Here is a 25,758-nt window from a genome sequence, read left to right on the forward strand (position 1 = left end):
TGAACAGCACGGTTTTAGACGTGCAAAGGGACATCAGAGATGTGTATAAAACATGAACAGCATGGTTTCAGACGTGCAAAGGGACATCAGAGATCTATATAAAACATGAACAGCACGGTTTCAGACGTTCAAAGGGACATCAGAGATGTCTATAAAACATGAACAGCATGGTTTCAGACGTGCAAAGGGACATCAGAGATGTGTATAAAACATGAACAACATGGTTTTAGACGTTCAAAGGGACATCAGAGATCTCTATAAAACATGAACAGCATGGTTTCAGACGTTCAAAGGAACACCAGAGATCTCTATAAAACATGAACAGCACGGTTTTAGACGTTCAAAGGGACATCAGATATCTATATAAAACATGAACAGCACGGTTTTAGACGTTCAAAGGGACATCAGAGATCTATATAAAACATGAAGAGCACGGTTTTAGACGTTCAAAGGAACACCAGAGATCTATATAAAACATGAACAGCACGGTTTCAGACGTTCAAAGGGACATCAGAGATGTCTATAAAACATGAACAGCATGGTTTCAGACGTGCAAAGGGACATCAGAGATGTGTATAAAACATGAACAACATGGTTTTAGACGTTCAAAGGGACATCAGAGATCTCTATAAAACATGAACAGCATGGTTTCAGACGTTCAAAGGAACACCAGAGATCTCTATAAAACATGAACAGCACGGTTTTAGACGTTCAAAGGGACATCAGATATCTATATAAAACATGAACAGCACGGTTTTAGACGTTCAAAGGGACATCAGAGATCTATATAAAACATGAAGAGCACGGTTTTAGACGTTCAAAGGAACACCAGAGATCTATATAAAACATGAACAGCACGGTTTCAGACGTTCAAAGGAACACCAGAGATCTATATAAATCATGAACAGCACGGTTTCAGACATTCAGAGGGACATTAGAGAACTAAACAAAACATGAACAGCACGGTTTCTGCGACGTCTGTAACGACTAGCACTGATCATGACAAGCATCAAGAACTAAGCCCCACATACAAAGTTCTACTGGCAGTCTTGATTATTCAGTCCGTCGTGACGTGCGTTGGAAACGCTATGACAATCATTGTGGTTTACAGAGACGCCGCCTTGAGGACGTTGGGTAATATACACGTGGTGTCGCTAGCCTACGCCGATTTCATTGCAGGGCTCACGGGCTTATTCGACGTCATTTGGTTTATAAATAAAGACGTCACCACATTCTTCTCTTACTGCAAGTTCTGCTGTTTACTTTGGTACATCTTGTTTTTCGTCAGTTTTGCAGCATCGCTTTTCAGCATGTCTCTCATAGCCCTGGACCGCTGGATTTTTATAGCCTATCCTTTGAGATATTACATCTGGATAACGCCTCTTAAGACGACGTTTTTGATTGGTTCTGCGTGGACAGCTGCCATGTTGTTTGGATTATTACCTGCAGCTATTAATACTTTTGACACTGTAGGTAAATGTACTACTTATTCGATGATAACACAGGAATATTTGACGTACGGTGTTGGTACAGTACTTTTCGGCAGTTGTGTGATATCTTTTGCATTTTATTTTAAAATATTTCTCATTGCCAGAAAACAAAAGCGTTGTACTCAAGCACAATATGGAGTTCAAGGTGACAGACGAAGCAGTTACCGACAGATTAAGATTCTGTTTTTGGTATGTTGCATAACATTTGTATGCTGGGTTCCATTTTACATTGAAAATTTGCCATATATGCCTACAATATCTCGTGAGGCTTCGAATTTTGTCATTTCTTTATCCCTATTTAATTCTTGTGCCAATTTCTTTTTGTATTCTGCCAAAAATGCAGAATTTCGGAAATCGTTTTTAAAATTACTTCCAGGCCATAACATTTAATTTTAAATTTGCCCTGGAGAAGCATACATCTATTTTTAAACTGTTTTATTTAACACTTGGACTAGAGAGTGAACAGAGAAAGCTGCTACATCTTACTAGGCGGACCCATAGACAATACAATTTATCCTGCAATCACTATATTTATTGTGAATCTATGATGACTAGATAAATTTCTATAATTTCGGACACTAACCAAAAATACAGCTTTTTCAGACGGAACTACTTCTAGTTATTATTAGCAAAGGAATGTCATATTGTTCAATTTGACATCTAATAACCGATGATTAATAAATCAATGTGCTCTAGTGGTGTCGTTAAACAAAACAAACTTTAAACTTTTATTGTTCAAAGTTACTTATTCTTTTATTTTCTGTTGATTTTTTTTCTTTGAATTTTAACAACTATTTTGAAGACAATGTTGTATTTAAAATTAAGAAATAAAGTGTTATTTAAGAACTATTTTATTTTGGTGTATACAATGCCATACTGTAGGGGACAGTGCATTCAACACATGTGGACATATTACCCGGATGAACAGAAACGTTGTGAAATAAAATGTTCGTTTTATTGTATTTCGTTTTATGTGGATAAAATAAAATAACGGGTTACCGTCTTTTAAGATATTGGCTTTATCCTGCTCAGGTCGAATGATGCATGGCTCTCGGCTGAGACTCGCTGCTATCGCCATTCTAACAAGATAAAGCCGATATTGTACGACAAAACCCAGTTATTCTAGTATATATTACACTACTGCATTTGACATAACAGACGTGGGGCACTTGTTCTAACCCATACAACGGTCCAGATATAGCTTGGGTGAGCTGAACATTTTGCCAAATTATCTATTAAGCTTTAAAAATTGCAGGAACAAAGTTATTTACTAACAACACATCAGTATCAAGTTATTTCACCAAATTAAAATGAAATTCGCCAATCGCCAAATTAAAATAAAATTCGCCAATTGATTTTAAAATTGACAGTCGCGGATCGGCGAACTTAGCGATTGCCAAAGCTATCCCTGGAACCCCATTCTGTTATCGATCCCGGGAACCACGACACTTCAGGCGATTGTTATTGGTTTTAAATGAGGCTCACGAGTTTGGCCTATTTAGTTAGTATCATAAATATATTTAAAACTCTGTTAATATGTTCGTGGGGGTGGAACGTAGCTCAGTGGTAAAGCGCTCGCTCGATGCGCGGTCGGTCTGGGATCGATCCCCGTCTGTGGGCCCATTTCTCGTTCCAGACAGTTCAGCAAGACTGGTATATCAAAGGCCGTGGTGTGTACTACCCTGTCTGTGGGATGGTGCATATAAAAGATCCCTTGCTGCTAATCGAAAAGAGTAGCCCATGAAGTGGCGACAGCGGGTTTCCTCTCTAAATATCTGTGTGGTCCTTAACCATATGTCTGACACCATATAACCGTAAATACAATGTGAATTTTCTTTAATATGTTTGTGTTTGTTTTAATTTTTTGCGTTTAAGATCATTTTTAAACAGATATACAGACACACAATGAAACAAATATAAAAATACTCAGTATTTAATAATAGGCCTAATTCAGGTGAAAATGAACGATTATCAAATTGTAGACTCACTGGAAGGGAAACAAAAAGAGGAATGTTTACTCCACTACACCCCAGATGTTACTAAATTCTATTTGTCCGTAAACCGTATTCGTATACGAATACGTATATACGTATACGTACATGTAATCGACAATGCATAAAGTGATCGGGTAGGCCTACACTCACGCGCTTACGGAGGACACCGGCCTCGGTGGCGCAGTGGTTAAGCCATCGGACATAAGGCTGGTAAGTACAGGGTTCGCAGCCTGGTACCGACTCCCACACAGAGCGAGTTTTAACGACTCAGTGGGTAGGTGTACGGCCACAACACCCTCTTCTTTCTCACTAACCACTAACAATTAGCAACTAACCCACTATCCTGGACAGCCAGCCCAGATAGCTGAGGTGTGTGTGCCCAGGACATCGTGCTTGAATCTTAATTGAATATAAGCACGAAAATAAGTTGAAATGAAATGAAATGAAAACGGAGGAAGCATAAATAAATGGAATCTACTCAACCAATTTGCATAGAGAGTGATTGTTGACGATTATGTGAAAATCACTGCCCACCATTATACGGTACATATATATATATATATATATATATATATATATATATATATATATATATATATATATATATATATTCATGTATTTATTATGTATGCTGATGAGTTGTAAAACTTTAGGCAATAACAGAAACATGTTGACATGTATACAGTGCATTTAATTTATTTCAACTTATTTTCGTGCTTATATCCAATTAAGGTTCAAGCACGCTGTCCTGGGCACACATACCCAACTCTCTGGTCTGTCGGTCTGTCCAGTGGGTTAGTTATTAGTTGTTAGTGAGAGAGATATGGGTGTAGTGGTCTTACACCTACCCACTGAGTCGTTAAAACTCGCTTTGAGTGGGAGCAGGTACCGAGTTGCGAACCCTGTACCTACCAGCTTTATGTCCGATGGCTTAACCACGACACCTGTCTCCACCGAGGCCGGTGCTACGCCATTAAAAAACCTGCTTTTTTTTAAAGCAGCGTTTATGCGTTTATGCGTAAATGCGGTTTGTTTGAAAACCACCTACATTTTCAATGATTATATTATTCATTACCATGACAAATTCCAATCCTTTACTGTCGATTTTGACAACAGATTACACATTATGTCGATGAGGATAATTCCTCGGTAACTGGTAATTTTTGTTATCTGTTTGTTTGAAGTGGCATAATGTGGACATTATACCAGCTATGCACATGAACAGAAAATGTCCAGTATGTGATTAAAAGCTTTTCCAGTATTGAGATTTGAGATAGAATTTATGTCTTGCTCCATTAACAAGCGATCGCCGGGAGTATGGAAGTATATTGGGTGATTCCAGGAGCCTCTTAGCAACAATGCCAGAAGTAACCACTAAACACTCTGAGAAGTAGTCAGACTAAAGGGTGCGCCACACGATACAAGTGCATCGTACGAGAATAGCTGATTGTGACAAGACAAACATTACGATTTCATCGCTTTCTGGTTATGCAGTCGGCTATTCTCGCACAAGGCACTCGAATCATGTGGCATTGCTTGATTGCAACTGGAAAACCAGGTGGGAATGCCAGGTGTGTCGGCACGGATGGTCATAAGTGATAAATACCTGCCATGGTTAAGGAGACAATGACTGGGATGTGGAGGTGGACTTCAAAATAAGCTCAAAGAAAGATAGGAGGTTCCAGGTTGATAAATAAATAAGAAGGAATGCTCTACGAAGGGAAATATAGAATGTTTTCTTGTAACAGACAGTTAGTGCAGGTAACAGTCATGACTTTCTAGAAATTGCAAAACATTTTCAGACACCGCATCCCCAGCATTATTTCATTCAGTCGTTTCTGAAATAATTATTAAAATGGTGTTGTACTTCCTCGGTTTACCAAACTAAATGTCCGTGATTCGATTTTAGTTAAACGATAAATATATTTTTTTGTCCGATTTATCTTATTCATCGGATCAGATATTCAAATATGAACGACAAAACCGTATTCCGATATCAAAATCGTATCTCTGCACAAGGCAGAGTCAAAAGGATGTTAAACAAAGTCGTGACTGCTTCCATGATCCTGTATCAGGTGCTCGTCCTTAGGAACCGCCATTCAAAGCTAAGAGATCAATTAATACATATTAGTGGTATGGTTAATATTAATCTCAGACTACCAACTGTTAAACGACGTTGACCAACTGGCCGATCTCACGACTTCTACGACTGTCCAACTGCTAGTCTGAGCGCTCATACAACTCGATGTTCGTCGTATACACCTACTATGGTCGATTAGTTGTTAATCTGAGGGCACCCGTCGTAAATCGGGAGTTGGGGGGGGGGGGGGGGGAGAATTACAATGCATCTGTCGAGTTGGACACCTCTGTAGTGACTGTTGGTAGTCTGAAATTGGCATTAACAGAACTGTAACGTTTAATCACCACTTTAAACGTTTTACAACAGCACTATCTTTGACGAGACCAGCGTTTATTCAGCAGCTAATTAACATGCTAATTAACGTTCACCGTTTTGACATATATACCAAATATCCATAATACAATTAAAAACTGCTACAACACGTACCTGTATTAACCTTGCTCTAAAAAACCCAGAGATAAACCTCAATAAAATCTGGGCCAAAGACTCTGGAACAAGCGATAGGTTTGTAGTAAGTTTGTTTGCACAGACCATCAAACAACCTGTGTACCTAACTGTTTAATAATCCCTCAATCTAATTAAAATTAGTTCCACTATTACATGTGGATCTAACACCAGCCAGTTGGAGCTCATGTCCACCAATCAAAAACCTTACTTGCAGAATCCTGCCAGTGATTTAAAAATAATTTGAAAACATTCCGAATTATCCTGAGGGTATACGATATGTTTCATGTGAATTACGAATGCCTTATTTAGACCAGTAGAACTAATTTTAATCGGATTGCTAACAACACTGCGTAATCCCCAATGTCCAGGTAACATTTCGTCTGTAAATAATAATTTAAATATTGACCAATCACACTTAGCCTGTTATAACGTTATTTGGGAGCATACAAATTCTAAAAATATCGGGCGAGTCTATTTTAGTGGCCGCAGTACAGCGAACCATACCAATGCGTACGGGGTGGGTTATCAGTCTTCAATTTTACATTAAAAATTATTTATTTATTTATAAAAAAAACCCAAACTAAATCAGTCTTCAGTTTTACATTACAAATTATTTATTTTATAAAATAAAACATATTTTAAGGCATTCGTAATTCACACGAAACATGTCGTATACCCTCAGTATAATTCGAAATGTTTTCAAATTATTTTTAAATCACTGGCAGGATTCTGCAAGTAAGGTTTTGATTGGTGGACATGAGCTCCAACTGGCTGGTGTTAGATCCACATATAATAGTGGAGCTAATTTTAATTAGATTGATAATCCCTATTACTTCTCATCACCTTAAGTATTATGTTACAAGCAATAAAATTTGGTTAGCCGAGTTGCTGTGCTGAACGCTGTTCTTAGAATGATCACATCCCAGATGTCCCAGCACTATATCTGCCAGTTCTCCCTTTGCACTTATCTCTCATCACCCACCGATACCGTTACCGTGAAGTGTAAACATTTAATTCAATCTTTGAACACTAAGTGCCCCAGAATTATCATTTTAGTTCAGTTCCGACCCCTACCTGAAGTGAATTTTATTGGCTCGTTGGAAAAGTGTAAGCCCACTACATCCGTTTCTCTCTCACTGTCCATTAACTAGTGTTGAGAATCGGTTGGAATTCTATCATCAACCATCGGTTATAATCCGTTTGCGCATCAACCTTTTAACCATAAAAGCATTTTATGGTTAAAAGAATTTTAACCATAAGCATTGTCGTGTTCACATAGATATTCTCAAATTTATCTTTTATTAAATATTTAATATCCTTTTTCTGTATGTACATATGAAAACAAATACCAATCCCAGCATATTTACAATTCCATCATCAAACAATTTATCACACAATCGATTTTTATCAACGATCATCACATCGGTAGAGACAACACCACTAACCATTAACGACTAACCATAAATCTCTGGCTTCAGAACAGACGGCGCAGATAACTGATGTATTTGCTCAAAATAGCGTGCTTGGACCGAACGTGGATACAAGGACGAAACTAAATTATATTGCCATGTTAATTCATTATCTTCTTTGTTGCACAAATATTAATTTAATAGTTTGCATCCTATCCATCCATTCGGTATTATTCTACCTTAGTATGGCCAGATAATAAAATAATGAGTTTTGGTTTGTTTGCTTGTCAGGATAAATATATATTTAATAAGACGAGTTGTTTCCCTTTAGTAAGACCAAAAGTAACTTCTTGTTCCTACTTTCAAGATCACCATGGTACATAATAAACAAATATAAGTGCTTTTCATTTGAATCAAATTTGTATGAACGTCAAGAGATTTCAAATTCCATGCAATTTAACGGAATTAATTACACTAAGGGCGTTTTTTAATAATACACCGTCTGGTTATATCATCTGTTTATGACAAACTACGGTAAACAAAAGTTAACATTAGTTTTGAAAATTGTCTTTGTTCGACTCATTAGAATGCATATTGTAAAATAATTGTTGTAATATTCAGGGCCGTAGCTAGGATTTTGTGTTGGGGGGGGGGGGGGGGGTGGCAACTGAGTAGTTAATAGTCTAAAACTCCTTAAACGGTTAAGAAGATAATTTTCTTTCAGTTTCTATAATTTTTCCGAATTTTTTTCTGCCCCGCCCCCCCACCCGCTAGCTACGGCCCAGATATTAGATTTGTGAACCTAATGGATTAAAAGTCCATTCTTTATTGTCGATGCTTAAAACGTCCATATAATGATCATGTATTGTTTTCGCAGAGTGGTCTTCATTTCGAGCAATATTACGGTTCGAAAATAGTTTCGAACACCTTTTATGGAAGACCATATATTTATTAAGTGATTTGCATATATTTTCTCAGTTGTAATAGTTTGTAAAACAAAGATTTCGTTTTAAAACGTTTGAAAAACATAATATTTATGGCTTTTTCAGCCATTAAAAGTCATTTAAGAGCGACGTAAGGGGAAACAACTGTGTTTGTGTACACATTTGTCCTGATATATATATATATACTCTTCAAAAAAAGAAACGCAAAAGGGTACAAATGGGTTATAACTCCGATTTTATGTTTCCTACCGGTTCATGCTTTGTGAATATAAGGTCATTGCATGTCCCAAACACATTCCCACGGTTACATTCGATAAAACGCAGCTACTGTAAAATAAAGTTTCAAAATGTGAATATTCGCAAAAACGCAGCCACGTGCAAACCATGTCACCACTGCACGTGCGTTGTCTGCACGTGCAACATGAACACCGACAGTATAAAAGTGCAGGGTGTTCGCTTGCCTGGCCTCTGTATCTGGCCGACAGTTGACAATCCAGGACATGCCACGTCTCAGTGAACCGCAGAGAAACAATGCCATCGGCCGACTAGACGCAGGCGAATCCAGAACGGCCGTTGCCAGGGCATTCCATGTGTCCCCAAGCACCATCTCCAGACTGTGGGACCGTTACTAGCAACATGGATCAACATGTGACCTCCCTAGATCCAGTTGACCACGGGTCACTACCCCCGGGCAGGACCGCTACATCCGGGTACGCCACCTTCGGGAACGATTGACTACTGCCACCTCCACAGCCGCAGCAATGCCAGGTTTGCGCAGGATATCCGACCAGACCGTACGGAACCGCCTACGTGAGGTAGGAATTCGTGCCAGACGTCCAGTTCGAGGTGTCATCTTAACACCACAACACCGTCGACTCCGACTGCAGTGGTGCCAGATTCATCGACAATGGCCTCAACTGCGATGGAGACAGGTGTGGTTCAGTGACGAGTCCCGATTTCTGCTCCGACGTCATGATGGAAGATGTCGCGTGTATAGGCGTCGTGGTGAACGTTATGCGGCAAACTGCGTGCAGGAAGTGGACAGATTCGGCGGGGGTAGTGTCATGGTGTGGGCAGCCATCTCACACACTGGCAGAACTGACCTGGTCCACGTGCAGGGCAACCTGAATGCACAGGGCTACATTGACCAGATCCCCCGGCCACACATCGTTCCAGTTATGGCCAACGCCAACGCAGTGTTCCAACATGACAACGCCAGGCCTCACACAGCACGTCTCACAACGGCTTTCCTACAGAACAACAACATTAATGTCCTTCCTTGGCCATCGATATCACCGGATTTGAACCCAATTGAGCATCTATGGGACGAGTTGGACCGACGCCTCCGACAGCGACAACCACAGCCCCAGACCCTGCCCGAGCTGGCAGCAGCCTTGCAGGCCGAGTGGGCCACCATCCCCCGGGACGTCATCCGTACTCTGGTTGCTTCAATGGGCAGGCGGTGCCAGGCAGTTGTCAACACACGCGGAGGCCACACCCGGTATTGACTCCAGATGACCTTGACCTTGGTGGTGTGTCCTATCACTTACTCACAATGGACTAGAGTGAATTGTGAACAATCCTGCAACATTTGGTAATTATCGGACTCACCATTCAATAATTAAATCAATTCTCCAAATGTTACGACAATGTGGTTTTGCGTTTCTTGTTTTGAAGAGTATATATATATATATATATATATATATATATATATATATATATATATATATATATATATATGTTACAGTCAATGTGTAAAACCAGGCAATCTGTAAAGTAACTGATTCACTCAGGCACTCTGTAATAGTATATTGCCGAAATATTTCAGGCAATATACACATTGCCTGACTTTTCAAGGTAATTTCTAGACACATTGCCTGAAATGAAAGATCCACCATTCATTGAAAGCAATTGTTGTAAAGGTAAACACACCTAGTGACAAAATGCAATATTATGTAAAATTATGTAATTTATTTCAAATAAAAATCTCCACAAAAACGTTCTCCAAAAACAAAACACTTACGAAAAGCTTGACATCAAAGTAATTAAGATTCAAAATATTGCTTTTAATCTCACACTGTCTTAATCTGTTAATTCTATACTTTGAAAGAATAATCGTAACGGTTAATTACCTTAAAATAGATTGTTTTTTCAATGGATTAGAAGCCCGTTCATGATAACTTTTGATGTTAACCTGTCTTAATATGGTATATGAATGTTTTTGCAACGGATTACAAGGCCTTATTCGGTACTGATGCACGAATTGGATTGCGTACCTCTGTCTTACCAACTGACATTCTGGAACGCATGGTGTCTGAAGAGGATCTCATTGCAGTATATGCTACAACAGACAGTTCATCAAACATTATCAATACTTAAAAAAATCATTTAACAACGTTTTATTTTACATCTAGAACAACCAGCTCAACTCTCAGTGCAGCAAGAGAACATCTATATTCAACGTAAGCGAGCAGCTGATGGTCAGATGGCACAAGCAGAACGCATGGTCAAACGAAGTCGTCTGGAGCATGTTGCTGGTAACCCAGGAGACAACGTGACCATTCCTATCCCTTTGGTAGACCGTGGTAAAGGGGATCCTCGTAGCATCATGGGTGTGATTGTTGATCGAGATCAAAATGACTTGTACTGCATTGCAGTTCACGCAGGACTACTTAAAGGACGATACAGCAGGAACCAGTTTGATTTATGTAACCAAAAGTTATATACTTTAAGTGACATGTGTACCGACATTGAGTTGGGACTCAGACATGCAGTGAAAGACGAGTCATTGGGTGGAGGTCAGGGCTACGCAAAATGTAATTGTGCTATTAGTGACAAACGATGCTCATCAAACCGCTGCAAGTGCTACAAGGCAGGTGTAAAGTGCAGTAGCAGATGCCACTCCAGTCTGACCTGTCTAAATAAATAAATGCGTAGAAGCGCTAGTTTGTAAATATTTTAATGATGTATGTGATGTATGTTTTAATGCATTTATCTCATATCCGTAGTAAAAATATTCAAATTGTTTAATGATTTGCATCTATGTATGTTTTAATGTATTTATCTCAACTCTGTAGCAAAAATATTCAAATTGTTTTAATGATGTATGTGATGTATGTTTTAATGCATTTATCTCAAAACCGTAGCAAAAATATTCTAATTGTTTTAATGATGTGCATCTTGTGATTAATTATCCATTATGTGAATTAAATAATATTGCATTTTGTCACTAGTTGTGCTTACCTTTATAACAATTGCTGTCAATGAATGATGGATCTTTCATTTCAGGCAATGTGTCTAGAAATTACCTTGAAAAGTCAGGCAATGTGTATATTGCCTGAAATATTTAGGCAATATACAGATTGCCTGAGTGAATCAGTTACTTTACAGATTGCCTGAAATTTTCAGGCACTCTACAGATTGCCTGTTTTTACACATTGACTGTAACATATATATATATATATATATATATATATATATATATATATATATTGTTTTTTTGTTTTTTTTAATTTAAAACAAAGTGAAATACACTTTACAAGGCAAGAACTTCATCACAGGAAGACTTTCTCCAATATTTAATGTTAATAAAAAATTCCGAGATATGATATTTGAGAAGAAATGATATTTTCTACAATGCTTTTAGTTCTTGAAAAATGCCGTTGATCATTATAACAATAGGTCACACCGGGTCAAAATTCAGGGTGGGTGAGTCTTGGAGAGGACATTTTGCTTAGCTATTATATCTAATAGCATCTAATAGTATTTACATCCTGAGAATGAACTAAAGGCACTCTGTCACGGATGGTTGACCTAATTAATGACCTAACAAGTACTTTATTTACAATGTCGCTAAAAGTGCTTTATTTAATCATCTACATAACTACCATAACCCACTAATTACTGATATTTTGTAAAAATAATTGAATTATGTCAACGGTCCATAATTCAGGAAAAAATAACGGCTATTTGGAGCGAAGAGGTGTACGTATTATTTTTGTAGTCACGTGATGGGCAACCCCCGAATAATTGCAATGTCAAAACGATTTGCCAAGCTCGTATAACGAGAACGCTTGACCGTCCTATGCGACGTAGGGTAAATCGAATGAAAAACAATGAAAATAAGTTATAAAAAGATATATAAACATGTACTGAATGATAATAAGCTTATACATTAATTTATTTTAGCAAAAGAAGCATTTTAAACGACGACGATTCGACTAGTTAGGCCTATGCATGTACACATAAATTTATCGTTTGTTGTTCGCGGAAAAATCTAAACACCTAAACACCGCATTAATTTTTCAGTTTGTCAAATTTATTATTATATAAAATATGCCATAACCCCATGGGTAATTACAAATGGTTTGGAATAGGAATTACTACATTTTTAAAGAATACTGTGAACTAGACGGTGTTTATATACGAAGTGGCTATATATACGACGGCCGGCAGAAATAATATGGGTTAGGTGTAGGGTTAGGGTTATGAAAATCACACAGTAATAATAAAGAGTCATTAATTTTGTCAAGGTTAACTTAAACGTGCATTGTCTGGAATATTTTTTATTATTTAAGCATTTAGAACAGAAAATCCCATTACGTTTGGTGCATATAAGACGCCGCACTCCGAATTGGTTTCACTACACTGGCTTTTCTAAGTTAAAAATAAACCCACTATTTTGAAAGTGGGACACTTTTGCCGGGCTCCCTCTGGGCTAAAAATAGTACGGTTCGGCTATTGTTGCATTACTAAAACCGAGCGGATTCTAGCAGCCAATTCCTAGCAGCCAATTACGCTAGCAGCCAATTTCAGCAGACCCTCATGGCGACGTTCTAAACACCGGACTCATACAGCTTTCGATTGTTACCTGTATTTCACACACTTTTAAACAAACTGTTATGCTAATTTTTAGTATTCACTACAACTTAAGAATTTTAGAGTTTTAAAGAGTATCTTTATATAATAACAACACAAAAACAAAATAACAACCAAGACTCATTTTCACAGTCTTATTGTTACTAATATCCGTATAAATACAACTTAACCGTTTTATTAAGCACTTTTATAATATTTGAAGTATCACTTTAAAAATCAGTCTGTACTACGGTAATGTAGGATGTTCAACTAGTTTCGTATAGCCCACACCACAACACACATTATAAAAGGCGTATGAGTCCGGTGTTTAGAACGTCGCCATGCGTGTCTGCTGAAATTGGCTGCTAGCGTAATTGGCTGCTAGGAAGTGGCTGCTAGAATCCGCTCGGTATTACAAAATGGCGAGAATTGTTCTGGCCTCAGACCACAATTAATTTCGCTATATGTTTCTATATAGCCTTAGTGGCTATAACATTTTTATTAATATCAGCAGGCCTGTGATGTTTTGTATGTACCTTTGCCTGCATGGGGGACACATACCCTGAAAAGGACAACCCCTGTTGTCCAGCTCTTTCTCCCAGCATATTGGTTTAAACAGACACACCCTCTAAACCAGGCCGGAGTACACCCATTTTACACAAAAAGCACTACTTTTGCATGGGCCGGAATTACCACAAACAAGTCTTCAATGTCAACAAGTTACACATGTTTACAAACTACATGCTATCCCCTGTCACTTCAGTCAAACAGTTGCCACTTCATAGCTGTCTGCCATGAAATAATCACAGTCAAACAGCAGACTACTTGCGCGGTGAAACTTCCGGATTTTCGACAACCAAATGGGAAGATAACTGTAATCTGAGGCCTTCTAACTGGCTAGTAAGCATTTGACGATATGCGTTAATGACGACAACTCGCAAGTGAATTAAAAGTGCAGTTATGCTTGTATTTGAACTTAGAACTTGATTATATACGATTGAAACCAGACATTGCAGCTTTAATTTTTTTAAATCTGCAATAAAATTTGGGTATGGCGCCATACCCATTTTACCTTGCTACCGTATATGAATAGCGTAATATCGCCCCTGCAGTACTATAATAATAATAATAATAATAATAATAATAATAATAATAATTATTATTATCTGTAAAAGAAGATAAATACACACCAACTACTGACAGTACACAAACTAACAGCGGGGGCTTGTAACTGGAAACAGTCTGAAGAAAACGTGTTATCTGTTTTCGAACAGTCAGTGTACCACTATTGTTACAGATAAGTATAATTAATAATTATGATTCGGTAAGACAGTTTAGCTAGTTTCGCAGATCGGTACGGTTAGAGGACATTATTTTGTGTATTAAGCAAAAATGATTGTGCCACAATTTGTTTTTTGTCTGTGCAGGCACACATCCATCTCCTTGTACAAGCTTTTTTTTTTTTTGTGATACATTTTTCGGGGAACATGTCTCGACCCCTCACCATAAACTTCGCTCGCCTCCGTGTAGACCTCCTCCCCATGCTAAAATCCCTGCACACGCGTCTGCAGTGGTACTGTGTACGGAGCTCCGTAAAAAACACACAAAAAAACAAACAAACAAAAAACAAACAACAAACAAATTAAACAACAAAATAACCCTCGTTCCCCCCCCCCCCATCCCCCCAAAATAAATAAAATAAAAATAAATAATAATAATAATCGCTTGCTCAATCCCCTGCTTTTAGCAAATTTTGTTTTCTGTTGTTTTGTTCCCCGATAATTGTCCTCCCCTTGCTAAACCCCTGCACACGCGCCCGCAATGGTCCTGTGTACGATAGCTCCGTAAAAAACCGAAACCCCCCAAAACTCCCAGAAAAAACCCCCCAAAAACAAAAACCAATAATAAAAACAATAAAAAATAAAAATAAACCAAATAATAAAACAAATAATAATAATAAACAAAAATCGTGAGTTTATGTTCCAACTATTTATTATTTTATTTCAGCGTATTCGCCGGTGTTTTTTTTTTTTGGGGTGGGGGGGTGGGGGGGGGGTGTGTCAAGAAATAATATATTCTAAATTATTTTGAAGTCTCTACGGCGGCCGTGCACTGTATACTAGTATACAATTCAAAGGTACTTTACACGGCTGTCGTATATATAGCCTCATCAATACTCGGTTTTGTCGTACGTTTCAGACTCCTAATAAAAGAGTTCCAATTTTTAAAAATGATACTGCTCATAGGTTGTCATGGGATTCCCACATTTTCATGGTTCAATTAAAATGTTTTGGGTGATACAGTAGCAAGGTGTGGTATTCCAAATTAATGTAATTGTCATTTATAATCCATATTTAGAGAAATAAGCCCACTAATCATATTAGACACTGCCAGAAGTGATGAATTATTGCATGTTTAGAGCGCTCTCCAACAACCTGATTCGTTTTCATTGGATCCTATCGCTTTCATTTAAGGTTACACTGAACCAAAACCATTCCTATTGCTGGTAAAGATAACGTTTACTAATACAAGTTATATAAGCAGCTTATCAACACACACAGGCAGTAGACCAATAAACAAAATGTGGCTTCTCATAGTCAGTCAACCTGCAAGAAAATGTGGGGTCACATACCATTAAGGAGATTTGGTGAATGTTTTAATAATTAGCAACACTCGTTTTTTGCTGAAAACCATTTTGGATGTAGGCTACCCTGCACTTGTTTCAATTTCTAGTGTATACTGCACAACAGTTGTGCACTAAATACAAGTGTAGTCATTTATTGGCAATGGATAATAGTACTTGGACAAACAATCAATATCCAGTCAGGAGCGCAACTGCTTTTACTCTGTAAATATGCGAGCACTCAATCTCCTGAACAAGCTTCACGGGTTGGGAAACAACCGTTCTGAAAAGTAGTTATAAGTACGAAGGCCCATATTTGCCAATTCAAGCCCCCACCTCCAAAAACAACAACAACAAACAATCAAACATCACCCACCCCAAAAAACACCAACCGAAAACAAACAGAAAACCCCCCCATCCCTCCAATCAGGTGCACACACGTACACACTCAAACCCAACAACTACAAAAACATACACCCTCACGGTTTTGAAAACGACCGTTCTAGAAATTACTTATAAGTGCGGACGCCAATAATGCTTCACATTTAATCTCTTCCCAACTATCAAATATCGGATTCCTCGGGAGCGTTATCTATGCAGTGAACCCCGAATGCCATAAGGCAGATATTTCATTTGATTTATCGATCTAGTTATTGTATTTTATATATATATATATATATATATATATATATATATATAACAAATCGCGGACAGTTCATGTTTTTAACACACTGTAACGCACGATTCCAAGCAGTTATGTTAAATGTTTTTTATTTATATTATCTCCGTAAAAACAGTGTTGACTGCGCAGAACAAAACTTTTCAAAAACACAGGTAAGTATATATTTAAAATCTTACCTTTTTTATTTGTTCTGAACAAAGGATGAGGTTGAGGATGCCACTAAATACAATAATTACGAGATTAAGATTATGTTATTGTTGGGCTCTCTCTCTCTCTCTCTCTCTCTCTCTCTCTCTCTCTCTCTCTCTCTCTCTCTCTCTCTCTCTCTCTCTCCTTTTTTTCTTTCTTTCTTTTTCTCCACGTTCGTCTTTCTACTTCTACAGTGCTGCTTGGAAACTGTAGTTGGCGTCCACGTCCCCAGCAACAGCGCAACACATCAAAGAAAAAAGGTAATAATAATATAGAGCGGCTACTTAATTTTTTTCCCAAATACGATTTTTGTCTGAAAACCATATTTTCATGACTTGCAAGCAGTGAGTAAAATATGGCTTTTACACAACACAATGTTCTATTTATTATATACATTTTCCCTTATTTTTGAGAAGAAAAATAACAACACTATTAGAAAAATAATTTAAAGCAAACCCTCAAGATAAATAAACCAGAGAGGGGGAGAGAGATAGAGAGAGAGAGAGAGAGAGAGAGAGAGAGAGAGAGAGAGAGAGAGAGAGAGAGAGAGAGAGAGAGAGAGAGAGAGAGAGAATCGCCCATGGAAATCTTTTTGCCAGAGAGAGGAAAAGAAGAAGAAATGAAAAGTTTAAAAATTACATTCTATTATTATTTTGTTGGACTTCTTATTTTTTTTTATTGAAAACAAATGAAATGGTATACAAATATTGTATTTATGACTGTTAATAATAATGATTGTTTTGATTAAATAATTATAAGTGTATTACATTTCGTCAATATGTGTGAAAATTATATTTTGGAATTTTATTTTCACATAGAAATTTTAAGTATCGCTTTTAAACACAAACAAAACTGGGGAAACTTCAAAGAGTCATGAAATAAAAAGATACAGATATAATAAATGGGAAACAATGGGATACATATTATGTCTGTATTGTAAGTAACCTCACTTTTTTTTCTTTTTTTAAAAACTTGGATTTGTGTTCTAAGACTAATGACGACGGCAGGGCCTATCAGGTTATTTTGAAACAGTTGTTAATGGAAATAACGTTTTTGTCACTTGCACACTAGTACTTTATATTTTCATAGCTATTTTGTCATTTATATTTTATCAAATTAATAATTCAATAATTCTATCAAAAACGTGCCGCCATAATACATTGATGCAATGTTTCGGTGGAACTAGGACCTCTCGGAGAAAAAAAACTTACAGAAAATGAACTGGACCATGAGCTTTCAAAAAGAAATTTCTGTCAAAATTAGCGTTAAAGGTATATTGTCACAGACCACTGACCTATTTAATGGTCTAACAAAGTATTACCTGAACAAAAATAATTTGATTTGTTCCTAAATGTACTTTATTCAACCATCTTCATAACCACCATACTACATTTATTAATGATAGTTTGTAAAACTAATTGAATTATGGCAATGGTCCATAATTCACCTACTAAAATTACCGAGAGGGTTGACTTGGATTTCACTCCATCATGGTTCAGTTAAGGTGATGCGACAGCTAGATTTGGTTTCCAACAATTACAGTAAATTTTATTTATTATCTATTTTTAGAGAAATAAGGTCTTTAAATCCGTGACAGTAAGCCTTTAATTGATAACGGTCAAATTAATAATTATTTAGTAATACTGCTGTGAAAACGTACCTGACAAATGACTGTCCAAATAACAAAACATGAATCGAAGTTAACGTAATTATTTGGCTTCGTACACAATAAGGTTTAGATATTTTATTGTCATATCCATTTTTAGTGTGCAGACAGAATGTCAATGGACAAAATGTCTACCATGGATGTGGTATCCGAGTCAAAATGTAAACCTTTTTGTGTATGTGTGTTTGTAGGTGTGTATTGTGTGTATATGTGTGGGTGTATTATGTATGTATGTATGTGTATATATATACAGAGAGAGAGAGAGAGAGAGAGAGAGAGAGAGAGAGAGAGAGAGAGAGAGAGAGAGAGAGAGAGAGAGAGAGAGAGAAGAGAGAGAGAGAGAGAGAGAGAGAGAGAGAGAGAGAGAGAGAGAGAGAGAGATATGTATCGCTCAGTACAAAATTTGGAATAATTAGAGGATTCTCCCTTGTTAGATGTATACCTCATCAACCAACGTGTCTTTGATAAAATGAAAGTGGTGATTTGATTGGTCAAATGAAAGGTTATACTATGATAAGGGTTTTTGTTTTGTTTTTCACAAATTATGTATAATCTGAATGTTGACATTTTGACCTGGGTTCGACTTTAATAGCTGACATTTTGACCGTTGACATTGTTTCCGCTGATATTGTGACCGTTGACATTTTGACCATTGATATTTAAACCGTTGACATTCTGTCCTACATCATTTTTGATAGGTGCAGTTGTTTAACTTGCAAACTTATTTTTTCAAATACTTTCAGATGCAAAGGCAATCATCAAACTTAAAAAGACGATGTCACACTGACATAAATAATTAGACAAGGTAATTTACAAGGGAGGTAACTGAAGCATGAACATGTTTCACCTACAATAAGTTCTGACAATTAAAATATACAAATATGATATCTATTTATATACAGAAACCATATATACATCGTTAAAAGTGTATGTTTATCTCTACATGACAGGCTTGTTTCGCGAGAGAGTTGAATTGCTCTCACTCATCAGACGTAGATTTAATTACACCGTCAACGGAAAGCTGATGACGTAATGGACTCTGTGACGTCGAGGTTACGTCACTATGCAGGTCTATAGGTGATGTGTGGTATGCGCACAGAAGGTATTTGCGTCTGCGTCGACATGCTGATACGAGTTCATTCTTGGAGTTTAGTGTGCTGGTTTCAGGTTTATACATTATGAACAGTTTTTCCTTCAGGTAGAGGTTACATCTTTTGCTCGCTGGAGAGTATGGCTTTGCTTTGGATAAAATTTTCCACTTAATGGTATATATATATATATATATATATATATATATATATATATATATATATATATATATATGTATGTATGTATGTATGTATGTATGTATGTATGTATGTATGTATGTATATATATATATATATATATATATATATATATATATCTATATATATATATATATATATACTCTTCAAAAGAAGAAACGCAAAACCACATTGTCGTAACATTTGGAGAATTGATTTAATTATTGAATGGTGAGTCCGATAATTACCAAATGTTGCAGGATTGTTCACAATTCACTCTAGTCCATTGTGAGTAAGTGATAGGACACACCACCAAGGTCAAGGTCATCTGGAGTCAATATCGGGTGTGGCCTCCGCGTGTGTTGACAACTGCCTGGCACCGCCTGCCCATTGAAGCAACCAGAGTACGGATGACGTCCCGGGGGATGGTGGCCCACTCGGCCTGCAAGGCTGCTGCCAGCTCGGGCAGGGTCTGGGGCTGTGGTTGTCGCTGTCGGAGGCGTCGGTCCAACTCGTCCCATAGATGCTCAATTGGGTTCAAATCCGGTGATATCGATGGCCAAGGAAGGACATTAATGTTGTTGTTCTGTAGGAAAGCCGTTGTGAGACGTGCTGTGTGAGGCCTGGCGTTGTCATGTTGGAACACTGCGTTGGCGTTGGCCATAACTGGAACGATGTGTGGCCGGAGGATCTGGTCAATGTAGCCCTGTGCATTCAGGTTGCCCTGCACGTGGACCAGGTCAGTTCTGCCAGTGTGTGAGATGGCTGCCCACACCATGACACTACCCCCGCCGAATCTGTCCACTTCCTGCACGCAGTTTGCCGCATAACGTTCACCACGACGCCTATACACGCGACATCTTCCATCATGACGTCGGAGCAGAAATCGGGACTCGTCACTGAACCACACCTGTCTCCATCGCAGTTGAGGCCATTGTCGATGAATCTGGCACCACTGCAGTCGGAGTCGACGGTGTTGTGGTGTTAAGATGACACCTCGAACTGGACGTCTGGCACGAATTCCTACCTCACGTAGGCGGTTACGTACGGTCTGGTCGGATATCCTGCGCAAACCTGGTATTGCTGCGGCTGTGGAGGTGGCAGTAGTCAATCGTTCCAGAAGGTGGCGTACCCGGATGTAGCGGTCCTGCCCGAGGGTAGTGACCCGTGGTCGACCGGATCTAGGGAGGTCACGTGTTGATCCATGTTGCTGGTAACGGTCCCACAGTCTGGAGATGGTGCTTGGGGACACATGGAATGCCCTGGCAACGGCCGTTCTGGATTCGCCTGCGTCTAGTCGGCCGATGGCATTGTTTCTCTGCGGTTCACTGAGACGTGGCATGTCCTGGATTGTCAACTGTCGGCCAGATACAGAGGCCAGGCAAGCGAACACCCTGCACTTTTATACTGTCGGTGTTCATGTTGCACGTGCAGACAACGCACGTGCAGTGGTGACATGGTTTGCACGTTGCTGCGTTTTTGCGAATATTCACAGTTTGGAACTTTATTGTACAGTAGCTGCGTTTTATCGAATGTAACCGTGGGAATGTGTTTGGGACATGCAATGACCTTATATTCACAAAGCATGAACCGGTAGGAAACATAAAATCGGAGTTATAACCCATTTGTACCCTTTTGCGTTTCTTTTTTTGAAGAGTTATATACATATATATATATATATATATATATATATATATATATATATATATACACATACATATACATACACACACACACACACATATATATATATATATATATATATATATATATATATATATATATATATATATATATATATATATATATATATATATACATAGACATATACATACACACACACATATATATATATATATATATATATATATATATATATATATATATATATATATATATATATATATATATATATATATATATATATATATACATATATATATATATATTATATATGTGTGCAATACATTCTAATATGTTGAATGCTGTGATGCTGTCATCGAATTTCTTGCTCAAAACACATTTCGATATTATCTTGAAACGCAATTAATATTTAAGCTCCCGTCTTTCTTTATTTTTGAGGTGGAGAACAACCGGATATTCTACGTGGATAACAGTCCACATTGACGCACACAGACAAACCGCCATCATCCGCTAAAAACAAACGACAGGCAGGAGGGAAACACTACTGACATTTCCAAATGCAAACACAGTGATCAGATACATCAGATTAATGGAAATAGTACTAGTACTCACAATTCCACGGGAACTAATAAAAAGATAATAAAGAAGAAGAAGAAGAAGAAGAAGCTATGTACTGAAGAACTAATTTTGACAAATATAAAGAATTTGGCAATCAGTTCACCACCTTTATAACATTGCCAGCATCTAAATTGCACAGCAATGATAAAAGAAAACAATAGAAAACAAAACAAATCATGAACAGCACTGTTTTCCAGATGTCCGTAACGCCTAGCACACAGCCTAGTGGCCATCTTCGAGAGTTCGGCCCAGGATTCCGAGTTCAACTAGCAGTCTCTGTTATTGAGTCCATTGTAACCTGCGTCGGAAATGCTCTGACAATCATTGTCATTTACAGAGACTCGGCCCTGAGAACTATGGGAAATAAACATATCGCGTCACTGGCGGCCGCCGATTTGATTGCCGGACTCACGGCTTCTTTTGGTGTCGCTTGGTTCATAAATGAAGACGTGGATACATTCTTGAGTACTAACAAATTCTGCTGTTTACTTTGGTACATCTTGTTTTTCGTCAGTTTTGCAGCATCGCTTTTCAGTAGGTCTCTCATAGCCATGGACCGCTGGATTTTCATAACCTATCCTTTGAGATATTACATGTGGATAACTCCTCTTAAGACGACGTTTTTGATTGGTTCTGCGTGGACAGCTGCCATGTTGTTCGGATTATTACCTGCAGCTATTAATACTTTTGATACCTTAGGTGTATGTGTTACCCAGACAGCAACCACTGAAGCATATTTAACTTATGGGATTGGTGTAATACTTTTCGGTAGTTGTGCGATTTCGTTTATATTTTATTTTAAAATATTTCTCATTGCCAGAAAACAGAAATGTTCGACTCGTGCACAGAGCGTCATTCGTGATCAGGTTAACTACCGCAGCAGTTATAGAGAGATTAAGATTATGTTTCTCATATGTTGCATAACCTTCTTTTGCTGGATTCCCTTCTACATTGAAAACTTGCCACATGTTCCCGCAATATCTTACCAAGCTTCGAATTTTATCATGTCTCTGGCCCTATTGAATTCTTGTGCCAATTTTTTTTTATATTCTGCCAAAAATGCAGCATTTCGCAAATCGTTTATAAAATTACTTCCACGCTTTGAACACAGAGTGGACAGAACATAAATGTTCAACATGTCATGTCTCGTAACAATATACAATTTGGAATTTCTTTTCAGCATGTTTGTAAAACTCCAGCTATATGGTAACTCATACAGTTATTTTGACACGTGGTCTAGAGTGTGAAAGTGGAAACCCTCTTACGCCACATACATTGCTGTAGCTGGGGGAATTGGTTGTAAGAGAAACGCCAATCGGGTATTGGTCTACTAGCCATGACACTACAGACGATTGGTGTTAGTTTGTCAGATTTTCAGCATGTCTCTTATAGCCCTGGATTGCTGGATATTTATAACCTTTCATTTGATGTATTATTGTATTTATGATTGGTCTTTCGTGGATAGAGGCCATTGTGTTTCGATTATTGCATGCAGCTATAAATACTTTTGATACTGTTGGCATATTACTTACAGAGGCGGATCTAGAGGGTAGGGGCCCGCCCCCCTAAATTTTGTGAGTTATAATTTTATTATATATTCATTTCAATTTTTTCACGATCCCTCTCCAAACCTCACCCAAAGTTCCCCTGGCATTTCACCTCTTATACAGTGGTCCCTCAGGAACATTTAACTTGGGGTGTTGGTACAATACTAAGTCGTTTTAGTAGTTGTGCGATCTTTTAAAATTTTTATTTAAAAGTATTTTTCATTGCCCCCCCCCCCCCCAAAAAAAAAAAAAAAAAAAAAAAAAAAAAAAAAAAAAAGAAAAAAAAAAAAAAAAAGAAAGAAAGTAAAACGCAGGAGTAGCACAATAGAGTTCAAGGTAACAGATGTAGCAGTTACCGAGATATTAAAATTTTATGTTTGGTATGTTGCATAACCTGTTCTTGTTTGGTTCCTTTTTACTTTGAAAAATGCTAACATTGCTACATCTCGTTAGAAATGTCTAATTTCATTCTTTGTCTAGATTTGTTGAAATTGTGTATCAGTTTCATATTCTGGGGGAAAAAAGCAGCATTTCAAAAATTGTATCTACAATTGTAAAAGGCCTACATTTAAAAAGACATGGATTGTAAATATTCTTTAAAATGTCCTGTGTAGAAATACAATTTTGAATATTTTAATGCTTTAACTTTTGATTATGTTGTCAGTGTCTACATGAACATATAATATACTTTGAATTTATTTTATAAGAAAAGAAAGTGAATGTCCTGATTATAAATACAGGGCTCGAATTTAACGACGGTACCAACAGCAATTGCCATCGTTAAGATATAAATTGTCGTAGGTCGAGATCATCACCGACGGAACAAAAGGGCCGTCGGTATAGCTCCTCAATGATGGCAAAATGTTTACATCTAAAATATATCTACATACAGCAAAATACCTTTCAGTCTTATTTATTGGCTAAAAAAAGTCTTCTTTTGTTTTTTCAATTGTTTTAAATTGCTGTCGGTGGGCCGTTTCACCTACAGCAATTCTTTTTTAAATTGCCGTGGGAGACAACTTGTTAAGTTCGAGCCATATTTAAAATGCTGTCACAAACCAAGAGATGCGATTTGGAGGGCCAGGCCACCATCCCCACCGTTCCTCCACAACCACGCTAATGATCAATATTGAGTGAATCCTACATATTAACTATTGATAACGATACACAGAGGAAATAACATTATCTGAATCTATTAAACAAGACAGACACCACCTCCCCCCCTCGAAGCACATATAGTAATTTCCCAGTGTCACATTTGCCAGAGTATTAAGCATAAAACAGGCAGACGATAACGCGAGACCCAGATTCTAATCGGAACTATTAATACCAAAGCAGACATAATCGTCGATATAATAATATTAATATGATAATGGACTGGCTGGAGTGTGAATTATTCATTGGAACAATCCATATCTATGCAGTAATTAAACAAATATATGTGACAATAATTTTGCTACCAGCAGTCCAATGAATGACATGTACTTTACAGTTGAAACAATATGGACATCACATATTCTGAAATGTCTGTACTGATTAACGCAACGAAGATCGACGGACATCTCCGAGAATGTGACCGTGGATTATCGATTATTGAGTCTATTGTAACCTGCGTTGGAAATGCTCTGACAAGCCTTGTCATTTACAGAGACTCGGCCTTGAGAACTCTGGGAAATAAGTATATCGCGTTCCAAAATAGGTTACACACGGCTTACCGGACACAAGAAGGAAACATGTTATCCGCTGTGAGAAAACACAATCCAAAATTATTCTACAGATAATTTAGGAAGCGAAACAAATCTGTTGAACTGTGATATGACACTAGATCATTTTTAAAAAATCACTTTAAAGAACGTGTAGGCACTGTGGATTAGTGAGACTACAGATTCAGCAGAAGACAATGAAACAGACCGTGACGACGTCGACGCCCTGTGTGCGGAATTTGAATGTGCTAAAACGGAACAAGAAAATTTCACTGTTCTGAGTAACGTTAAATGGAACAAGAGTCCAGAAAAAGATGGCTTAATATAGGAGTATTTTATCGAATGCAAAGATATAATATTACCTATATTATGTTCATTATTTAATAATATTCTGGACATGGGTTACTTTCCCAAAAACTGGACTAACGGTATTATTATTTCTGTGCACAAAATGGTGGTAAAAATGAAGTCAACAATTACAGAGGAATTACCCATATGGATCATTTGTGGAAACTTTTCACGACTGTTATTAATAATAGA

At 37.6% G+C, this 25,758-nt stretch overlaps 1 protein-coding gene across 1 annotated transcript; it reads left to right on the forward strand.

The window, feature by feature from the left end:
* Positions 1-953: 953 nt before the first annotated feature.
* On the forward strand, positions 954-10,982 carry LOC121379540 (beta-1 adrenergic receptor-like). Its single transcript, XM_041508184.1, has 2 exons — positions 954-1,469; positions 10,839-10,982. Exons 1-2 carry the CDS (start codon positions 954-956, stop codon positions 10,980-10,982), a joined length of 660 nt encoding a protein of 219 aa, XP_041364118.1.
* The last annotated feature ends 14,776 nt before the right edge of the window (positions 10,983-25,758 follow it).

Source organism: Gigantopelta aegis, chromosome 8 (genome assembly GCF_016097555.1).
Source record: "Gigantopelta aegis isolate Gae_Host chromosome 8, Gae_host_genome, whole genome shotgun sequence".
Classification (NCBI taxonomy): domain Eukaryota; kingdom Metazoa; phylum Mollusca; class Gastropoda; order Neomphalida; family Peltospiridae; genus Gigantopelta; species Gigantopelta aegis.

What these genes read in the sequence shown, in the direction of transcription:
- LOC121379540 (XM_041508184.1), top strand. Translation starts at nt 954, where the DNA reads ATGAACAGCACGGTTTCTGCGACGTCTGTAACGACTAGCACTGATCAT. An exon ending in CTATTAATACTTTTGACACT is followed by an intron (nt 1,470 to 10,838) that starts GTAGGTAAATGT and finishes TTTTACATCTAG; the next exon opens with AACAACCAGCTCAACTCTCA.